This window comes from Zeus faber (genome assembly GCF_960531495.2).
Source record: "Zeus faber genome assembly, chromosome: 6".
Classification (NCBI taxonomy): Eukaryota; Metazoa; Chordata; class Actinopteri; order Zeiformes; family Zeidae; genus Zeus; species Zeus faber.
The window spans coordinates 8,913,053-8,935,508 of record NC_137201.1 but is presented as its reverse complement, the minus strand read 5'-3'; the positions used below and the strand labels follow the sequence as shown (position 1 = coordinate 8,935,508).

At 43.5% G+C, this 22,456-nt stretch overlaps 1 protein-coding gene across 1 annotated transcript in view; it reads left to right on the top strand.

The window, feature by feature from the left end:
- Nucleotides 1–16,563: 16,563 nt before the first annotated feature.
- The window catches only part of cracr2aa (calcium release activated channel regulator 2Aa), a gene marked incomplete at its 5' end in the record, with an annotated part of 17,168 nt that continues 11,275 nt past the window's right edge, over nucleotides 16,564–22,456 (top strand). Inside the window, 6 exons of the mRNA XM_080002383.1 lie at nucleotides 16,564–16,602; nucleotides 16,685–16,796; nucleotides 16,869–17,055; nucleotides 18,346–18,492; nucleotides 19,002–19,092; nucleotides 19,502–19,597. Of these exons, the coding sequence (XP_079858509.1) occupies nucleotides 16,564–16,602; nucleotides 16,685–16,796; nucleotides 16,869–17,055; nucleotides 18,346–18,492; nucleotides 19,002–19,092; nucleotides 19,502–19,597 (672 nt within the window). The remainder of the gene's footprint in view (nucleotides 16,603–16,684; nucleotides 16,797–16,868; nucleotides 17,056–18,345; nucleotides 18,493–19,001; nucleotides 19,093–19,501; nucleotides 19,598–22,456) is intronic.

The following is a 22,456-nucleotide window of genomic DNA, read 5'->3' as shown; positions in this document are numbered from 1 at the left end:
CAGTTGTTGTCGTGTTGCATGTGGCTCTGGCTGCCGCTCCGCACATCCGGCGCTCCTTCTCGACTCCTCCCCTGCCCCTCACCTCGTGTCTGCTGTCACCGGCTGTGTCTTTTTGCGTGGCTCCCCGACGGGTCCGGGTATTTAGCCTGCTTGATATCTTTCGGGCGTCTGCGAGCTCTCGGATCGGGTCTTTCACAGTTCACACAAAGCGAACGGGAGCGGGCGCCCATTTGACTGCCAGGATCACGTTGTTTGAAGTATTTAGTATTGAGTGTTTAAGCAATGGTGATTTTAAGATTTGGAATCAAATCCACTTCCCGTATCCGTAAATACGGCCACGTGAAGTCTGTCCACCGTAGCCGGAGACAACACGAAAGCAGACCCTTACAGCCCTATAACGCAGGGCCGAGCAGAGGAGCCTCCAAATGAGTCAGTTCCTCCAACACCTTTAGCTCGACTGCGCTCTTCCGCTCATGCACTTATGTCTTTGTCTCCAGCTCTCTCTCCCTCTCTCACCCTCTTTCTTATTATTTCTCTTTCTGGCTCTCCTACCACCGGTCTGCTTTTCCTCTCTGCCGCTGGAAATGTCTCCCCAGGGCGCCGTAGGACTGGGAACATGGCTCTGCCGTGGTTTCCTCTCTTCTCCTGTGGGCTTTGCAGATCGGAGGGCAGAGTGAGCCGTGCCCCTTGCGGGCCAGGAAGCAGGAGACGCAGCTGATAGTTCTATGGAAAGAACAGTATGAGTACAGACCCATCCCTATGCTACCTTACATTCCCTTTTCAAAGCCTGGTCGAAATGTCGGCGATAGTCAGATTGGCAGAAAGAGCAATTGTTTGATTCTGGATCAAGTAGAGGCCCGCACTCCATTATTCACTTATATTTTCTATTTTTCATGCGTTATTTTGTTGCTATTTATTCCTTGTTATAAATCTTTATTAATCTTAGCGGCATTTTATCGATCCATGTGTGCTCGGTTCTGGCCTTCTTACTTTCTCGTTTTTTTTTTGTTTTTTTTTATCGTATCTAATTGTCTTTACTGTTAAATGTAGATTTTATATGGTCTTTTTACTGTTTTAAATGTGTCAGCAACCCTGACTGCAGCCAAATTCTCAACCAAATAAAGACTTGAATTTGAACTCACACTGGGTCAGATACAAAAGTCTCTTCATTTTTTTTTTTTTTTTGTTTTTGTGTTTTTTTGTTTTAACAGTGTACAAAACTGCCACTATTCAAATGAACAATCCTCTGCGTCCGTCACCCTGAAGGCCCCTGGCACCGTGGTGGATTTCATCATGCAGAGAGTTCGAGCTCAGCGGTGAACTCTCTGCATGTGCATGTGGAAGGTCCGTTTATTCCAAAAACTGAGAAACAGTGACATCTGAGGGGCTGGAGGTGTGTTTTCAATACCGACGGATTGAATCCGCGCCCAAGGGCCACGAGAAGGAATGCGTCTCTACTGCCCTCATCTGTACATTGTTGGTACTGCAACTTCCCATCCTCCTCACACGTCATGCACCTCCCTCTTGGTCCTATTAAATGGGTTTAGCAGCATTCTTGATCTTTTTTTTCCTGATTCGAAAACACATTTTCGGGAGAATGAGGAAAGAAAAAGAAAAACAGCACGTCTGCGCTACAGTTATGTGAACATAGGACAAAAACGGTTTTGTCAAACCAGTTTATAGTAAAAGTATTGTTGCCTCAATAATTACTGTCCTTACTGTTCCATATGGTGTGATAGCAATGACTGGAACCCGTCCCTTTACCACAGCAGGGGTGAAAACAATAGAATATTTGGAATACTAATTCAAAATAGAACTACTACTATTAACTACTACTACTACTATAGAACTACTGGGAACTGAACATCAGCTCCATCGTCAAGAAAGCCCAGCAGAGGACGTACTTCCCGTGGCAGCTGAGGAAGTTCAACCTGCCAGAGATGATGATGGTGCACTTCTACACCTCCGTCATTGAGTCCGTTCTCACCTCCTCCATCACCATCTGGTACGCTGCTGCAACCACCAAGGACAAGGGCAGAGTGCAGCGTTTTAATCGCTCTGCTGAGAAGGTGATTGGCTGCAATCAGCCATCTCTCCAGGACCTGTACGCCTCCAGGACCTGTACGCCTCCAGGACCTGTACGCCTCAAGGACCCTGAGGCGTGCAGGTAAGGTTGTGGCCCTACCACCCCGGACACAAACCGTTTGAAACACTTATCTCTGGCAGGAGGCCGCGGTCCAACGAGGCCAAAAGCTCTCACCACAACAACAGTTTCTTCCCATCTGCAACTGGCAACAAGACCCGGGACCCTCTGATGAAACAAAGCCCCCCTTAAACTGAATGAGTATGTCTATGCGTTACATCAACATACATTCCTCATTCTTCTGGACTCTTATCTGTGAACATTGCACATACTGTTACTTTATCATACCTTATCATGTATATTTTACTTGTTGTTCTACATTTATGTTTCATGTACGCACCGTACACCAAGACAAGTTCCTTGTACGTGTGAACTTACTTGGCTATAAAGACGGTTACGATTCCGATTCTGATCCTGAAATCAATTTCTTCTGCCTTCTTTGTTTTTTTTTTATTTCTTTTATCTTTTTAACTGCTCTCTGTGAGGCACCTTGGCTCAAACTCTTTTTTTTAAATTGTCTATAAATGAATCGATTTTTATTTTACAGCAACAACAAAAAATAATAATATTGCAAAGAATACAGTAGTTGCTCAATGGAGATTATGTGATGATGACGAATAATAACAACAATACTGCTGCTTTTACTACTGCTACTACTACTAATAAAACCATATAATGACTGTAATAATAATAATAATAATAATAATAATAATTAAAATAATAATAATAGTTCATCTTCATAAAAGTTCAATGGACGAGGGTGCTCTCTGTTTGTCTGTGTTTTGTGTTTTGTGACTGCAGAAGTTCATTGGTTCCTGCCTGGTTACAGTGTCATGCTATGACCGGGTGGTGTTGGAGGCTGTGGGTGGGTTTCCTACGCCACAATTAGCGACGGTCATCATTCTGAAGCAGGGCTGCATGATTATGGCTAAAATGGTAATAACGACTCTTTTAGTCGATATTATGATCAGGATTATTTATCACGATTATTCATCTATTTTGGGTAAAAATAACTATTTCATGACACTTTTTAAATCAACAGAAAACTGCCCTTGAATGAATTAACCTATAAATAAATAAGCTAAGGTAAGTGGTTAAACTGACTTTGTAGAGGACATATAATGAAATGAATCGTGTGTAGTGGGCTACCTCAAAACACACAATAAATAAACAATAAATAAATGTTCCTTGAATTATGTAATTGCTAATGGTTATTGTTACCAGTAATTATACTTCAGGATGGTTGCATACATCTTTGTATGATATCTCTGGAATGTCTATCAATGATGACAGTGATGTTATCGGGTTTTTAATTTGTAGAACTTACTCTGGTGTATATTTTTGATGTTTTAATACTCAGCGCTTTGTTTAATCCAATTGTCTTCTGGTTACGCTTTAATTGAATTTTTGTCAAACATAAAAAAGTTGAATAGTAATAAAATAATACCCGTCACTTTGTAACTTTGTATGGTTAAAGGTTTGGATCTTTCACCGTTTTCACACCAAAATTAGCGCGTTGACTCTGGTATTTTAAACCCGGGTCAACCCGCTCAGAAATGGCGATCGACGCCTTTCCCCTTGCCAGGAGAAATGCCGTTTTTGTTCTTGTGCACTCCATTCGACATCACAAACGCGTCGGAAAAGGGGCGTGTCGTGCCCCACTGTGATTGGGAATAAAACCGTAGAGGAGACGGCAACTTGAGCAGACGACAACATAAGGAGGTAAAACTTGAAAAAAAAGTATTGGGGTCCGTTCAAAAGAATGGGACCGTTCGTGAACGACCTTACACGACAGTAGAAGCAGCGTGGAGCGCCGGTCCTTCGGCGGCGGGGCCCGCCTTGGGGCGGTGCTGGAGTCCCTCGGAGCCTGTCAGGGAGCGTGGGGGTTCTCTGCTGTGCTCCCCACGGTGTGATCCCCACCCTCACAACATTTCATGGTCCCCCGTGCGGAAAATAAGTCAATAACTTCTCATTTTGATTTTGGATTCTAAATGGGATATGAAATGATGGATGATACACGTATATATCTGTCTATTTATGCGCCAGCGTTTCAACGCGCGTCGCATCGCGCAGGTAAAGGGGCCAAAAATAGGGGGTCAACCCGGGTGTCCTGTTCACATCAGAGCCGATCAGAGGTGGAGCCGATAAAAACTCTATTGCGGCGTCATTTTGACCTGGGACTCAGACCCAGGTTTTTCCCTTCCCACTGGTGACAAATGTCAGATGTTAGCGGGTGTTACTGGGTTTTTGGTGCAATGGGAAAGGGGTGTTATATTCCTTCAGTTAAAGTCCAATCGCGACTATACCTGCAGGTTGCACAGATTATTCACTTTGTCACACATGGATAATTACGATCAGACAAAAAACAAGGATAAATTGCACTCGGCTGAAAGTCCATCAGCAAGCAGGCCAGTTGGATCCCACAAGGCCGTCTGCCAGAGCCGACAACGATCCGCGGTGAGCCCGGTGTCCTGGCTATCTCCTCCAGTGTATTCAATGATGCAGAAGTTGAGATAGTGATAGTGATTGTTGATCACAAACTCCATCCACAATACGGAACTGATCTGGATAAAACCGGAACAAGGCCATGTTGGAACTGCCCCGAATACACATCTTATTCAGATTGTCTGTGGGGTCGTCGGATCCATGACATCCATGAAGTTCTGACATCAGTCACGTCCCCACATGCCGCCATCTCGGTGAGGACCCGGGTGTTGACCAATCCCTAGACTGCAATGCTATTATGGGACCTGATAAAAAATTATTATTTTTTTTTTTTTTTACCTGGATCAAATTTGGACGATGGCATGCCTAGACCGCCCCGGAACACACATTTTATTCATCTGTTCCGTGAGTGAGATCCGTGACATACACAGACTACTGACGTCAGTGTTTGATTAACAATAGCAATAGACCCTTCAATCATATGCTCATCATATTTTTCTCGTTTTGCAAAATGATCACCAGGAAACAACCAGTCGACGCTCGACAGTGTTGGTTGTCATTATTCATTATTGTTTTTCGAGTTATTATTTTAGAGTTGTTGTTAGTATTGTTACTATTAGTGTTGTTTTTGTGACGATGATGATTGTGATGATGATCGCACTTCCTCTTCGGCCTGGTTGGAGTGTTGTATTCGGGAGCAAGACCTCCGCGTGGTGCCGTTGCCGTGGCCACCGTCAGCCCCGCCCCCTCGGTAACTCGGACACATTCCTGCGTTGCTCTCGAGTCGGAACGACCGTGGACCGCGGCGCCGCTGCCGCTCGTCCCGTCCGGCAGAGTGGCTGAGTAAACCCGCCTGTCGGTCCGCCCTGGGTAGCAAGGTAATACACGACACAATGAACTCGCAAAAGTGGCGATGACGCCAAATAACAATGACGACAATAATGAACAAGGATCACAACGCAACGTTTCCACAAGGGGAAGAACACGTTGCACAAAGACGCTCACCAGGAAGTGCTGCAGTTTCGGTGATTTTGTCAACATAGGTTCACTTCGGGGGAAAGAACTTTCTACATGAACTTATACGTGACTTTAGCAGGAGAATACTCTACAAGAAGTCAATTTATCTTACACTTCCCTTGTGTGTTGTTAAACAACATTATTTTGTTGATTTTAATTGTATTTATTAATATTATTATTATTATAATAATAATAATAATAATAATAATAGTAAAACGATTACAGTTTTTCTCACAGTTTTGTTCACTGGGTTTCTGAGAGCATATAAAAATAAAGGGCGTGCTACATATACATACTGTACATGTGTACACATATCCATACACACCCACAGGCACTCATATGCGTACCTACAGAAATTGTCCATATACAGACATATTACGCACATTTTAGTATTTTGAGAGCTTATTGTGCCCTAATCACCGGGTGTCGTGACATTTCACGGCATATATGTATGACCGTATGTATATGTATGTGACAAATAACCTCTTGAATCTTGAATTTTGAATATACACAAACATTTAAATAATTTACATTCTTGCATGCATGGATAATTACTATTATAATTATTATAATTTCATTTTTGGCCTGGTGTACAGATTTTTTCCCCCCTAAATCCCGCTCCATGTGGTCCAGGTTGGTTTGCATTGAGAAAATGCCTAGGTATTAACCACCAGGAAGTCAGTCCTTGACAATACAGACAAGTCAACTGGTTGAACTTGAAATTCCTCCAAGAAAGGCACAGGTTTAGAGTTATATCTAAGAACTATTACCAGAGCTTTGTTTGAAGAATTCATGCAGCTGTGCTCACTTGTGCAATAGAGAAGCCTAAGTAAATATCAACATTGGGTGGCTGCTTCCTGTGGCTGTTGATGGTGATGTTGAATAAATATGAACTCAGAAAAAAGTTTTGAAAATGAGGACCCTTTGAGAAAGTATGAATATACAGGGTGGTGCGGTTTTTTTTCGCCCTTGTAGGAGTTAAATCTAACGACCAATAACAGTTGTCTCTTGGGCTCCATTATGCTGAAAATAAAGGCAAAATCTTTGTCTAATCTCACCGAGACACATGCTCTTGGGCTGCCATGGTAAAAAAACATCTACAGTAGCTACATTATTGAAGTCAGCTATTCCCTAATGTGTTCATACAATCGAAATAAATTACATTCCAAGTTTAAACAAAAAAGCTTATCCACTTTTCAGTGGCTCTTGTAGCTTTATCAGCAGCCTACTTCAGGCACAGCCCAGAACAGATAAGTTACAGTAGCTGCATGCAAAGCAGTGCCCCATAGCGTAGCATTTTCCTGAACTCTCTTATAGTATTGCCTTTAAGGGCGCTAGATTATGCAATGTTAGTTTCTGTATTTGACGGAAAATCCGAGGGAGTAAGTCAGTTAGTTGGGTCCTAAAATAAGACCATATCTAACCGTAAAAAACACATAACAATGTCCTTCTTATTTGTACACTTTTTTTGTCGGGCATGTTATGATATGTGTTACAAAATTAGTTCCTGACGGGCTTTCTGCCGAGTGTACTGTTTCATATCACAATATAAAAGTCGGACACTCCTTGCAGAAGATAGGTGCATTTTCTTTCATGATTTCGTTCACGATGCTGGCCTTCACTCCCGTTTGCCACGTTGACAAAATTTAGAATCTTCACTGGGGCTGGTGTAGCCAGTAGCCAGCGTTACATCATGACTTAGCTGTCCCAAGTAACAGCGAGATAAGCCTCACCTCTCCTTCACTTCCCTCTCACACTTCCCTTGACACCATGACATGCGGCACGCTGGCACCGAAGTTACTTTTCCCCGCATTGTCTTCATGTTTAATCTACATTGTGCAAAGACCCCACCAAATGGCCCCAGTTTTAAAGTGTTAAAAGTACTTGTCACATTTTGTACCCTGATATAACAGAGCCTACAATACGTCATAAAGTGCAAATTTGGATTACTTTTGATATACATGTAGACAGAAAGGATGAATCACGTATTGCAAATAATCTAGTCCTATTACCGCCGTTGATATCTGTGTTCATATTTTTAATCCATATTTATTGATCTGTACAGTATATTCACCATTGTATTTGTATTTCTACACCTACAGTATGAGCAACCATGCTGCTACTTAGTCCCTGCCATGCCCCTTGCATTCATCATGTTTATTATTCTTTTGTGTTGCAAAGCTTTTTTATTCCACTTAAATACCTTTATCCCACTTTTATGCAACTTTCCGATTGTGAACAGGCCTATTTTTAGTGACTCTTGGTCTAGGAGACTTTTTCAGACACATACAAAAACTTATAATATAGTAGAAGTAGTAGTAAAGCAGTAAATCATCCTGTGGTTGTGTGAGTGTGTAAGGGGGGGGTGGGGGTCTATGTGGCCTTTATTTTCTCTCGCTCTGTCTGTCCTTTGCCACACACCCACTCGTCAGTTCTTGTGCATTTCTTCCTCCTGAGTTGAGTCACTGAGCAAACCGAGCAAAGGTTAAAAAAAACAAAAAACAAAAAACAACGGACACCAGTGGATTCCAAGCAGAGGCATCCCTGTCGTACCCAAAACGTTGCTCCAGACACAAGACTCAGCTTGTCACTTACAGGAGCATCGAACCAGCGATTGGGGCTGTGGTCTCTCCCCGCTCAACACGGTGAAACCATATAGACCTAACACACAGTAGTGAGTACTTGCAGTTTACCTTATGGAGATAGAAGTTCATTATCATCCACTTATCTATTGGCCATTTCGGTTGCGGTGCCGTTGACTGTCTGCACTGACTTTGATATTATGCAGGAAATGCACTTTTTCTATATAATGCGAGTGCCCCCTTCGGTGTGTGGTGTCCTCTCGACCGCTGATCACGCTCTCAGGAAACGTTTTGATCTTCTCTTATCTTTGATCGTGCGATAGATGTATCGTCCGGCGCTTATTTCCTTGTCATATTTTCCCGCTTTACTCGCAACAGGTTTCAGACAAAAAAAAACAACGTCCTCATGAGAAAAATAACAGGCCCACATCGGGCCCTTAAGAAAACGTACGAATACCCTGACACAGGCTGACTCTAGTAAAAGTGAAAGTACCATCTTGACATCTCGACTTGAGTAAAGGTGTGCAAGTGCTTGCTCTTAAATGTATTTAAAGTTTTAAAAGTAAAAGTAACTTTTTATGCATATTAGTGCATGTATTCTGATTGCAAGCTACAATCAAGTATTATCGGTGGTGCCATAGTAATTCATAAATATCTATAAACATAAATACTGATTTAAAAAAATAACATAAAGAAATGCCACTTTGTTAGAAATGCAGAAAGTTTAAAAAAACTTGAGTAAAAAGTGTAGGTCTTTGCTTTGAAATGTAGTGGAGTTCAGGTCAAAGGTGTCTGAAACTGAAGATACTTAAGTATATATTCCTAAAAAGTGTACTGAAGTACAGTAACAAAGTACTTATGGCGGTGGGGTGGTCTACAGCCCATTTAATCTGGATTTTACTGTGCCCATCTCCCATCTCCCATCTCTCTCTCTCTCTCGCTCTCTCTCTCTCTCTCTCTCGCTCTCTCTCTCTCTCTCTCTCTCTATCGCAGGCTTGATCGGCTAATTAAAGAGGCGGTTGCTAAGAGATGACAAGTGGTCACATCGCCGAAAGCTCCTGATGTTCGGCAGCCTGGAGCTCCACTCCTGGTCTTCTTCTCCCACTCGTCCCCCTCCTCGCCGCTCCTCTCTCCGCCTGACACTTGACGACACCTAAGGGACCCGGGCGGAGGATCGGCGTCCGCGCTCTCTCCCAATCCAGCATGGCAGCGTTCGTGGCCCCCCGCGGCGCCCCGGCGAGCGCCCAGCCGGCGGGGCGCCGGTTTGAGGACGAGGGCGCGGGGCACGATGCCCATTCCCACACCATCACGGAGAAAACCCTGGAGTTCTTCCAAATCTGTGACCTGGAGGGCAAGGGCTTCATCACCCGACGGGACATGCAGGTGAGAAGGTGTGAGACCTTGGAACCGTTGGTTGGTGTGGAAAAACTCTACTCATTTAGTCATTCTATGCAATATCATATGAGTTTTCCCAACTCTATACCAATATTTTTTACTTCTACAAAAACACTTTGGGTTTTGTGAGTGAGGAAAAAAAATGTATTTTGGGAAGAGGATAGCTCCACCTTTATAAAACGTACAAAAAAATAACCCTGGTGTTTCACGATGCAGGCATTGTCACTCACTGGTTGGAGGAAAAAGAAAAGGCTCAAGAGCGCCCTTTGCACTGAACAGAAAAATGGGGAAGGATTTGAAATGTGATACAGTGACTTGGCAACAATAGTTTGTGTTGTTGTTTGTGTTGTGTGACAGTTGTCAAGGCAGAAAGGTAATTTTCTCTTTTAAGTCAACGCGCCTTATTGTTGAATTATCTTTCACAATATGCAAACTATTTTCTTTTTACCCTCATTAAGCCAAGATTATAATGAAAAGTTTTAGAAGCAGTAAGGACAATTGCTCCTGATCGAAAAATAAAACAAATGTCTTCAAAATTCTAAATGGATGGACTTTGACTAGAGTACGTCACCAACACCTGCAGAAAGTCTACCATATTCCCTACTTGGGGGGCCAAACAACAGCTCAACGGCTCAGGCAGTTTTGGGCCGTTTGCGGAAAAATTAGCGATTCGGAGCAGGCCGTGGGCAGGCGTGCGTACCTTTTTTCATTCAAAGGGCCATGAAAGGGATCGGTGGGAATGTGTGGGAGCTTCGTCCGGCGTTGGCATTATTGTGCAGATTCACGCGGCTCTCAGATATTCATCCCTGTCATTGCTGCTCCTTTGAAGAACCACTTGTGAGCCCACGCGCTGACGAGAGCATCTCGCCTGAGTGATCGCTTTGATCTGCCATACATGGTATTGGCCTGTGGATTTGAGAGCTGGACCGTGGACTGCGGCGGCCTCTTTTTCGCGGCCGGGAATTAAAGTTTTCGGAAAACTGCGTAAGGCCGATGCGACCGCCCAAACTCGAGTTGCGTTTAAGATAAAGAACTCCATATAATTAATTTCTGGAGCCTGTGATAAAAAAAAAAAAAAAGTAAAGTGGTATTTAAATGATATTTCTCTATAGATTTTTAACCTTGTACTTAAAAATCACGTACAGATATAAAGTCAACTTAACCGAAGTATGACATTTACACAACAACAGTACGAATAATAATAATAACGAATAATACGCACACGATGAATGGGGCGGAACAACCCATTCCTCAAATCCTTCACACACAATATTTCTACCTAATTTGAATTGCTCACACGTTATGTAGATTGGACATTTCCTGCGATTTCCATGTCTAAACAACAAGAGTCACGCCACAGCCGACCTGTTCTGCCCAGATAACAGCTTTTACAAGGTGTGAACAGCTGCTCGCCACGGAGGCTTTCCTTTCTCCCGTCCTCGTCCTGTGGATACTTTGGGTGGGCTCAGCTATCAGTGGGGAAAAGTGCAAACACGGCATTGAAGGTCGAGGCGTCAGAGCTCGCAGAGGTGTTGTCATGTTAGCTTTTCGGTTAAAGGAAAAAAAAAAAAGCAAACATGTCTTAAGAGTTTGTTGTCATGGCGCTGGCTGGCTCTCCCTGCATCGCATCTCCTGAGGTCAAACCCGTCTTCGAACGAGTGAGCGTGATGTCGCGGCCTCCAGAGACCGTGCAAGGTTGGCCGTCTGTTGCATTTATAACCTGTATATGTTGTGCAATGAGTTGCATCCGTCCAGGGACGAACGATTCAATTGAATTCAAACCGACATCGCAATTTAACAGAACGCAGTTTTCAAATCACAAAGCCTGCGATTAAAAAACAAAAACAAAAAAAAACCCTCCAGGTCCAATAGAGTCTGGACGGAGCCTCTTCCAGAATAATGTCTGGCTTTTTTTTTTTTTTTTTTTTTTACTTTTTTCTTTTTAAATTGAATAAGCATAAAGCTGTCCCTGAGCACACGGCGGAACGGCACTCCACGTACAGTGGGGCAAAAAAGTATTTAGTCAGCCACCAATTGTGCAAGTTCTCCCACTTAAAAAGATGAGAGAGTCCTGTTATTTTCATCATAGGTATACCTCAACTATGAGAGACAAAATGAGAAAAACAAATCCAGAAAATCACATTGTCTGATTTTTAAAGAATTTATTTGCAAATGATGGTGGGAATTAAGTATTTAGTCAATAACAAAAGTTAATCTCAATACTTTGTTATATACCCTTTGTTTGCAATGACAGAGGTCAAACGTTTTCTGTAAGTCTTCACAAGGTTTTCACACACTGTTGCTGGTATTTTGGCCCATTCCTCCACGCAGATCTCCTCTAGAGCAGTGATGTTTTGGGGCTGTTGCTAGGCAACAGGGACTTTCAACTCCCTCCAAAGATTTTCTATGGGGTTTAGATCTGGAGACTGGCTAGGCCACTCCAGGACCTTGAAATTCTTCTTTCGAAGCCACTCCTTCGTTGCCCGGGCGGTGTGTTTGGGATCATTGTCGTGCTGAAAGACCCAGCCACGTTTCATCTTCGATACCTTGCTGATGGAAGTAGGTTTTCACTCAAAATCTCACGATACATGGCCCCATTCATTCTTTCCTTTACACGGATCAATCGTCCTGGTCCCTTTGCAGAAAAACAGCTCCAAGGCATGATGTTTCCACCCCCATGCTTCACAGTAGGTATGGTGTTCTTTGGATGCAACTCAGCTTTCTTTCTCCTCCAAACACGACAAGTTGAGTTTTTACCAAAAAGTTCTATTTCTGGTTTCATCTGACCATATAACATTCTCCCAATCCTCTTCTGGATCATCCAAATGCTCTCTAGCAAACTTCAGACGGGCCTGGACATGTACTGGCTTAACAGGGGGACACGTCTGGCACTGCAGGATTTGAGTCCCTGGCGGCGTAGTGTGTTACTGATGGTAGCCTTTGTTACTTTGGTCCCAGCCCTCTGCAGGTCATTCACTAGGTCCCCCCGTGTGGTTCTGGGATGTTTGCTCACCGTTCCTGTGATTATTTTGACCCCACGGGGTGAGATCTTGCGTGGAGCCCCAGATCGAAGGAGATTATCAGTGGTCTTGCATGTCTTCCATTTTCTAATAATTGCTCCCACAGTTGATTTCTTCACAACAAGCTGCTTACCTATTGCAGATTCAGTCTTCCCAGCCTGGTGCAGGTCTACAATTTTGTTTCTGGTGTCCTTTGACAGCTCTTTGGTCTTGGCCATAGTGGAGTTTAGAGTGTGACTGTTTGAGGTTGTGGACAGGTGTCTTTTATATTGATAACGAGTTCAAACAGGTGCCATTATTACAGGTAACGAGTGGAGGACAGAGGAGCCTCAAAGAAAAAGTTACAGGTCTATGAAAGCCAGAAATCTTGCTTGTTTGTAGGTGACCAAATACTTATTTTACTGAGGAATTTACCAATTAATTCATTAAAAATCCTACAATGTGATTTCCTGGATTATTTCCCCCTGTTCTGTCTCTCATAGTCGAAGTGTACCTATGATGAAAATTACAGGCCTCTCTCATCTTTTTAAGTGGGAGAACTTGCACAATTGGTGGCTGACTAAATACTTTTTTGCCCCACTGTATGTGGATGCATGCACGCAACATTTTTATAAAAAATAATACATTTCTGCTGAAACACTTTTTCGAATGTTCATTTTTCAGATTCTAACAGTAACAAGGCTTGAAGTTAAATCAATAAGTCAATATTCTACTGAGTTTGAAGGTTTTTCTTTTACAATTCAATAGTAAAATAAAGATATGTTATTCACATCAATCCTATTTCATCATAATACGTAGTCCTTGCTGACAGGAAAGAGCCGTTTATATGTTGACTGTATACATTTTTGTGTTGGTCGGTTTGTGAATACACCATGTGGTGCTACTTGGACACGTCTTCAGTGATGTACCCGGGGTCATAGGGTGTTTCGGGTCTTTAATCATCAGACACCCTCACCCGGGCGACCCAGCCAGGGGTGATCAGTCCCCGGCTTGTTTCCAAGTGGCCTGCTTCTCCACGGATCTCCCCTCCGGATCCACAGCCATCGTGAGGCTTTATCAGCAGCCTCCAAGATGTTTTTGATGGCTCTTTTGCACAGCTGACCTTCAACTCCAAGAAGTTTGAGGGTTCGGTGCAATGACTGGCCAGCGAATCCCCGGCATCCAACTTCGACTGGTTCGCCCCAGGCTTTCCAGCCATTGCTCCTGCACTCAGACATCAGCTCTGCGTACTTCGCCCTTTTGCGCTCGTTGGCCTCTTCAATTCGGTCTTCCCAGGGAACAGTAAGTTCCACTATGACCACTTGCTTTGTAGACTCTGATGTTAACACCATGTCTGGGCGGAGTGAAGTGGTTGAGATGTGTTCTGGGAACTTGAGCTGCTTTCCCAGATCGACTTGGAGGTGCCAGTCCCTTGCGTGCTGCTGTTGTACCATCTCCCCAGCTCTGACAAAGGTGATGGACTGCTTAGGGGTGTGCTGATTCTTGCTGTTCTGAACCGCTGCGCTGATTGTGTCTGCCAAAGCCCTAAGGACCTGGTTGTGGCACCAGCGGTACCGCCCATCCCCCAATGCCTTCAAACAGCAGCTCAGGATATGCTCCAGGGTGCCGCTTTTTGGGCACAGTTGGCATGCCGGCGTGTCAGCCAGGCCCCAACGATACAGATTGGCTGGGCTTCGGAGAACATCATACCCTGATTGGAGGAGTTGCCAGTCCAATGTTGATGATCCCGAAGAGACTCTCAATCTGAAGTTGTTGTAATAGTCCAGAATGAGTTTTCGGTCAATGCTGTTTCTATGAGCTTGTGTGGAATGGATCCATAGGCGTTGGTTAGGTCCAGCCAGAGTGGTGCAAGGTCTCCTCTGCTTTCCCGTGCCTCTTGGATCAGCTGAGTCACTACCCCCATGTGCTCTAGGCATCCAGGTACTCCTGGGACTCCATCTTTCTGTACTGAGGTGTCCACATACCCGTTCTTTAGGAGAAACTCTGTTAACCGTTGGGACACAATCTAGAAGAAGATCTAACCTTCGATGCAGAGCAGTGAGATCATACGGAACTGCTCGATGTTATTTGAGTTCTCTTCTTTTGGTATCCAGACGCCCTCCTCAGACCTCCACTGGGCAGCGACCTTTCCTCTCCGCCAGATCACCTTCAGGATCTTCCAAAGACGCACAAGTAGCCTTGGGCACTGCTTATAGACCCTGTAGGGAACTCCGCTGGGACCAGTGGCAGAACATGCTCTTTCAGCCATCACTACTTCTTTGACCTCTTTCAGGGTGGAACCCCGAGAAGTGTTGAATTGGGTCACTGGCACTGGAGGCTTTTCGAGCGCTTCACATGGGCCGAGGTCTTGCTCCCTTGCTGTGTCGCTGAAGGTGATGTTGAGGTGGTGGTTGACCTCCTCTACAGAGCACATGAGGTTGCCACTTTTTTTCTGCCCCAGTAGTTTCTTGGTGAAGCCGCCCTTCCTTCGGTGCCACTCAGCCCGCCTGAGTGTGATTAGCTGCTTCCTTACGATCTCTCTGAGTTCAGACAGGGCAGTTTTCTCCTCCTCTTTTGCCACCTTGAACTGACACAATCTTAATCTCTCGTCGGTTTGTCCTCCCTGGAGTACTTGTGCCTTGCCTTTTCCATGACGCCAAACTGTTCTGCCCCTATGCACATTATGAGGGTGCACATAGTGTGGAGTTTCTGGTCAGCATCTCCCTTTGATGTTGACTCCAGGATCTTATCCACGTCTTCGTCCAACAGAAGCCACTCCTGCTTGTTGGCGGCAGGCCACTTCACCCGATGCTGTTCTGGCTTTCCGCTCTGTGGAAGGACTTGTGCTGCTTGGAGGTTCCGGGCACTGTGGGGTGACTCCGGGCCTGGCTCCTCCTCCCTCTGGCCAAGTTCTGTGACCAGTACTCCAGAGCCTGTAGTACTGGCTGCTGCACCTGTGCGTTGCTGCACTTGTCCACTCCGTAGGCAGGCCATTTTTGCATTTTTGTCTGGTGGATCTTCAGACCTCTCAGGTTTTTGCACACCCTGCCGCATATGCAGACTGTGCTCATTGTCAATTGTCCGTTTTCTTGGTTCGTTGTTTGTAGGTCTGTCCAATTGGGATTCCCATCCTCCCCCCCTCTCGGGAATCCCTGGGGGTATGATTCAGAAGGGTTCTCTGTTGCTTGCTTGGGTGCTCCTTTTCAGGAGCTGCAGTTCGGGTTGCTGGCCCTTGTTGCCCCGTTTGCCGTCTTTCCGTGCTGTCAGCCGTCTCTCCAGCCGTCATAATATAGAATGATTAATTGCTTGTGTTTAGTGAATAATACAGAAGACAAGAAAGTTTTTTTTTAAATTGCATGCTAAATCCCAATCGCAATATTGGTCTAAAATATCGCAATTAGATCATTTTCTCAAATCGTTCACCCCGTAATTGTCTTCTGTGTCTGAAATTTCATGCCACGCTGGTACTGCTCACTCACCGGCATAGGTTTCTATCAGCAGCCACGACGCCAGATTAGGGCTCCAAATTCCTGAGACTGCCAGAACTGTCAGAGCCTCAAACTCTGGATCGGGGAGCGGTAACAGCCATCCCTGACCGCGTGGTATTGAATGATCAAAGGAGGTGGACCATCGTTCACAAGTAAAGGTTTCATCCAGTAAAACAAATGTTGGTCTCTGACTGCCCTAAAGACGGCCAAAAAACCCTCCGTGTATGGAGGCTTTAACACGTGGAATCCACACTGTTGCTGTGCTTTGAGCAAGGCAGTGGACCTCCACATGCTCCTGTTATAGCGGTGTACTGGAGGCTTGTGTGGAGGTGGAGGCAACCCCAGAATTGGCCTGTTAAAGGAAATGTAGACTTGGAGGACTCAATGAAGTTTTATTTCTATAGGCAACATTCTTTCAACATTATTCGCATATTTCAACCTGAAAGCACACAAAACTGTTGCTAAAGCTATTATCACCTATGCTTTTGTTCGCCATGGCCTTGCCTCCTAATATAATCAGAACTCAAGCACTGGTTTAGAGACAGTGCGTGGTGCTCGTCCTTGAGCTCTTGGTCTCGCCTAAAGAAGCCGTGTTTTTGTGTCTCACTTAAATAGAGGTTAAATGGAGAGCTCCCTCTCAGCGCAGACGAGCTGGAGAATGTGTTTGACACCCTGGACTCTGACGGCAACGACTACCTCACGCTCGACGAGTTCTCCTCCGGCTTCAGTACGTTCTTTATTTACTTCTCTATTATCCATCAATGCGGTAATGCTTCTAAATCCAGGCTCTCGTCTCCAGGCAAGTTCTTGTCTGGCAGACAGATTTCTGCGGAGGAGGGGGTGAAGGGGACGGGTCAGCGGAGGAGCTTGCCAGAGGTTCTGTACCAGAACCAGTGGGAGGAGAGGCTGGCGGCCAGCGAGGACGAAGAGGAGAAACACTTCTGCATGCTGATGGACAGTCTTGGAGCCAGCAATGTCTTTGAGGAGTGAGTGAGTGAGTGTGTGTGTGTGTGTGGGGGGGGGGGGGGGTTCATGTGTTTTGCGCACACATGTTTGTTCCATGTGTTTGTTAAACTGGGTCTGTGAGGTCACCATTACCTTTTGTTTCCCCCCCTTAACCTTTTTATCAACTCGGTGACTCTAACTGTGAGCCTGAAATCAGCCGTGCTAACACACACTGTGAAGTTTCCATTGCACAGCAGGGATGGTCCTTACATTGCATTCTCACCTGGCAGTGGACCGCTTTCATGTGCAATTCTCCCTGACCATAGAAGTATATATTATGGAGCACCGTAAAGAATAGGTTTGCCATTTTTCACCCCAGACCCTCATGATGTTGTTTCCCCTCATTTGTAACAGTTCATAGCAACTCGCTGAATAATGCTTTCACAATTGAAAAACCTACGACTCTGCTGCGGCTTTGGCAAATACATCCTCATCGGACTTACCGGTATGTCCATCAATATTTCCAACCTTGAACAACCTGTTAGACTGCGGATGACATTATCTCTGTGCAGATATTTCATGCATGGATAACTTCTTCCTAGTGACTCCTCCGCCTCCAGTCTGGCCTGAGTAAGAATTGCCATTTTTGGAAGGTAGAGATAGGAAAGGGCCTCATCAACTGCATGACTAGACGCACCCTTAGCAAATAGCCGCCGCTCAATAAAAAGCAAAGGGTTGTGGCGGTGGATGTCAGATTGATCAGGACGCCCTATTGACTTCTCCCTGCCTGGGAAGGCCAGAAGACGGGGGCTGTCATTTCAGAGGAGATCACTTTGTTCAGATCCATGGGGTTTTGTTGGGACGTCTGACCACTTGGACACGCCCGAATCCCCATCCTTATTCCATAGCCTTGAAGCACACTTTAACTATTTAATTTCTTGAGCATAACTTTGAGTATTCAGGTCACTGTTTGCCGTCAGTGTTAGAGCGGGCCTCCAATCAAGCTGTCATGAAAAAGGTGTAATATTGTTTTCTGATATAGTCCTAAGTCCTATCTCGGTCCTGTAGTTAGGACGGACAATATAACCATTCTTTTAAAAGCAATACCCTGAATTACGACAGTCATATAATCTACCGTTGGTTATAGTTTTGGACTGAGGATGACTGATGATTTCCGCGAGTTCCGTCTTCACTCAAGAGCTTTGAGCACAGTTGACCTTAACGTCATACTGTACATGCCTTTCTTTCCACTAATCCCGTAACATTGTGAAGGTAATTTCCATTTATAAATCAGACTTATCCTAGTTCCGCTTGCCCCTGTGTCTCTTGAGTCCTGACGAGGTGCGTGGATTGTGGGCCCAGTTGCGGCGGGACGAGCCCCACCTCCTATCCAACTTCGAGGAGTTTTTGGCCAGGGTGACGGTGCAGATCAAAGATGCCAACCAAGAGAGGAGGGAGATGGAGAGCGCCCTGAAAAGGTCTGGTGGTACTTTCGCGCATTTCTGAATGTGTTATGTGCATTCAAAAACGGACAAATTTAGTTTTAAGTTCAAGTGAGGATTTAGTGTTGTTGAAAATGAGTTTGTTTATCATTTAATGTCGCAAAAGAAAGGCTATTTCCCCTTCTTTTGTAAATAAGCCATCCATAAATTGAGCTATTTTGGGTGGCCCAGGGATGATGAGAGCCTTTCTTCTTTTCATGCTCCATTGAGATGTATATTATATTTAACTTGAGTGGTCCAACTTGGTTAGTGCCTCATTAATGAGCTTGCACAGACCATTTTGGTTGTCCTACTATTTTTTATTCGCCTCAGGCTCTGAAATAAGCAATGAATGGGCCTATTCCATGAACATTTTCTATAGATACATTGTGTCTAAATTGCACTTGATCATATACACTCATCTATCTGAATGGATATTAAATTAGACAGCACAGAGAGCAAATAGCAAATATAAAGCATTTTCATGTTTAAATTTGCCCAACCAGGAAAGCAGCGACGCACGATGACGAGATCCAGCGGCTCTATGAGGAGATGGAGCAGCAAATAAAAAATGAGAAGGACCGGATTCTCCTGCAGGTACAAACTGAAGTCGTCCAAACTTGAACTCGTTTCCATCCACAAGTATTTGGATATAATCATTGACAACAAACTCTTTCAAAACTCAGATTGACAAACTTGTATCCAAGGTTAAGTTAAAGCTAAGTTTCTTCTTTAGAAACAAGTATTACTTTTCTTTACGAATTAGGAAATATCCTGTGGCTGTGGTGTGCTCTATTATTCTTTGTTTTTGGTATGCTTTAACCAGAGGTGTTTAGGAGTGCTTATTGTCCCTTTTGTGTTGTCGCTGTAACCTTGATGTATCTTGTTTTATACTGCTTTCTCTGGAAAAACAGATTTTTCATCTCAATGAGAGTCGCCTGTTTAAAACAAGGTTAGATTGAAAAAAATAAATTCACTTCTCTTTTCTTTTTTTGACCTCCTGCAGGATTCCGAGCAGTTCCTGTCTCGCAGCCAGGACCTGGAGGTGCAGCTGTCCAGCAAGGAGAAGGAGCTGGAGCAGCTCTTCCAAAAGCAGAGCAGTGTGAGTAGGAGCCTCTGTCTGGGGCGTTGGGCTACGCAACAAGGGGTTTGTCAGCTGTTGCCATTCACGTGCCACTTCCACGGTGCACAACAAGTTTTTTGGGCGATGGCCTGTGTCCATCGTCTGGACCAAGTTCTACATTGGCATTGTATCGTTGTGGGATTGTATCTTCTACCCATCAATCACCCAGTCATCTAATCAATCAATCAAGAAAATGAGTTAAGTCCAATAGCAACTCCATATTCCTGCCATTACAATATGGTAATGCTAACAGCATTTTATTTCTGCATTCTTGTAATCACAGTACATTATTGTTATCCATTGAAGGACGGCCAAGAGGGATGAGGAAGGCTAGTAATAATAGCAATTTCGAATCCCAAAAACGCAAAAAACTCTTTTGATCGGCCAGACGGTGGCGCTGTAACAGCCACTTTTACGTTTTCTCTAATAACTTCTGAACTGCTGGTCGAGGAAACAAAATTTTTACATCCATGGATTCTTGAGTGCAGATTCTGTCCCGCATCATGATAGACTTTTCTGCCGTTTTGAATTTTGGCCAACTCCTACAGAGTTGATCCAATATTCACCAAAATGGCCCTCAGCATGTCTGGACTGCCCCAAATAAAATGTATCCAATGGATTGTTTAAACACCCCATAGTTTGGCCACAATTGATTTTCAATAAAATACAAATTTAAAAAAGTCTGCCTGGTGCCTATTTTACATAAGCTCTAACATTTTCATGTGCGCTGTAGAGCTTTAATGCCTACCTAGAGTTCTAGAAATCTCCAATTTCCTTATTTGCCATTGGTGTGACTAACATGGACCCCGTGCATTGCTGTCGGCAACTATATTTATCATTCGGGGTCCAGCCCACAGGGCTTGATATTGTTCCGGGAAAATTCTCAGATTTGAAATCTAAAACTTTTTGAAACAGAAGAACGACTGAAGCTATGAACACAATTTACGTCTTGTTGGAACCGGTATGCCACAAACACCTCATGGTTTAAGTTTCATCCAAATCAATCCACATACGGAGCAAAAAATTCTGAAAAACCGACCAAATTTGACCGATATCACAGACATGGTCCAATGCATTTAACGCCAAAATATGTCCAACCCGGACATATTTATGTTGAACACAACAATGACATAAGCTACGACCACAGTTAAGGTGTCGTTTAAACTGGTTGGTCACAAGCAGAGTTTCCATTATCCACTAATTACCGTTTTTTTTGACCGGGAAAATCTGTGAAATAATATAGACTCAGTTATTTCGATAGAAAAAATCTGCAGATCTGTTCATTTCCACGTTCAGAAAGTTGCAACGGGAAACCAATCCGCTTGGACGATCTGAAACTGACCTTTCACCTCTAGCCAATCACGTTTGTCAATACAGAAATAAACCCCGCCCCTCTCTCGTAGACAGATTGCGCTTTCTTAACACAGTAGACACACACACACAGAGCGGAGACAGAGTGTAGCTCCCAGAACCCTGAGGAGAAGCAGAAAGATGATGTAATGCGACCGCAAGGACACGTACATCCGTAGTTTGGTGTTTTTTTGGATATTTAAGTTCAGACCCAAAGCAGACGATACATATCTTTTGTGTTATAAAATATGTCGACGAGACATAGAACACCACAAACGTTATTATTTATTCAGACCTCCAGCATCTGCACTTGTTACTTACTGTTCACAAATGGAAATTATTTGATTTCAAGTAGTAATATTTGTAATATTTGTTTATTTTTAAAACGGCATTAACTGACGAGATCTATTTTATTTAAAATATTCCATAAAAAAAATATTCTAAATCGACATGCCTTCATGATTTCATTCTTCATATCGGCTGCCTATCAATTGCCTTTAAGCTCAATAAGCACAGATAATATTTGACCGGAATCGCTCCCATTTGTCAAGGACACTGAAATCTTCCAGGACATGTTGATCGGCACCAATTTTTAAAGACGGAAACTCTGGTCACAAGGATCTCATCCAAATTGATCCATATAGTTATTAGATATTAGTGAAAAACCGAACAACTTTTACCCCTAGTATCCAGCTGGTCATGCTTGACTGACATGAACGAGATGAGATTTACAGTAAGACGCTTAATGATGTCATCATACTATTTTCTATAAATGTGGAGGTTCTGATTCAGAATGTACATTGGCACTGTGTCCAGGGTACGGACACAGTGAGTTATTGATAATGTAATCCAAGGAAAAAAAGTCACCCCTAAAATTACGTAAATTAGACTCCTATCGAAAATCTCCGTAAATACATAAACCTTCATAAATACGTCATCATTGATGCACATGAGACCCAACGTCACCTGCCGTCACTGAGACTGCACGTCTTACTGTATATACAACAAGGTATGTTATAACAATGACAAGGTTTGGTTTAAAGTAAAAAAAGATTTTTTTTTAAGAAACATTATGTATAAACAGTTTCCTACAGCTAAACGTGCTAATTTAAATGAAAAGACAGAAAGTGTTCAGTACTGACTAGTTCTTCCATCATAATTCTCATGACAAATTTATGTTCAAGTTCCATAAATATAGTCTTCATTACAATAAAGTAAGTAAGTTAGTAATCTATTAAACTGAATTTTCCATTCCATTGTACATTATTAACAGAAAAAAATGAATAAAGTAGTAATATCAACTAACATATATTTATTGTATTTATAAATAAAAATATTTATTATTACTCTTATCAAAAGTAATTACAATGTTTGTTTTTGTTATTGTTCCAGATGCCGAATAATAGCCGAAAATCTAAGAAGCGCTTAAGCACTTAAGACACCACTGTTAAATAATAACGATGCATGTTTATCAACTATTTGGGGTAA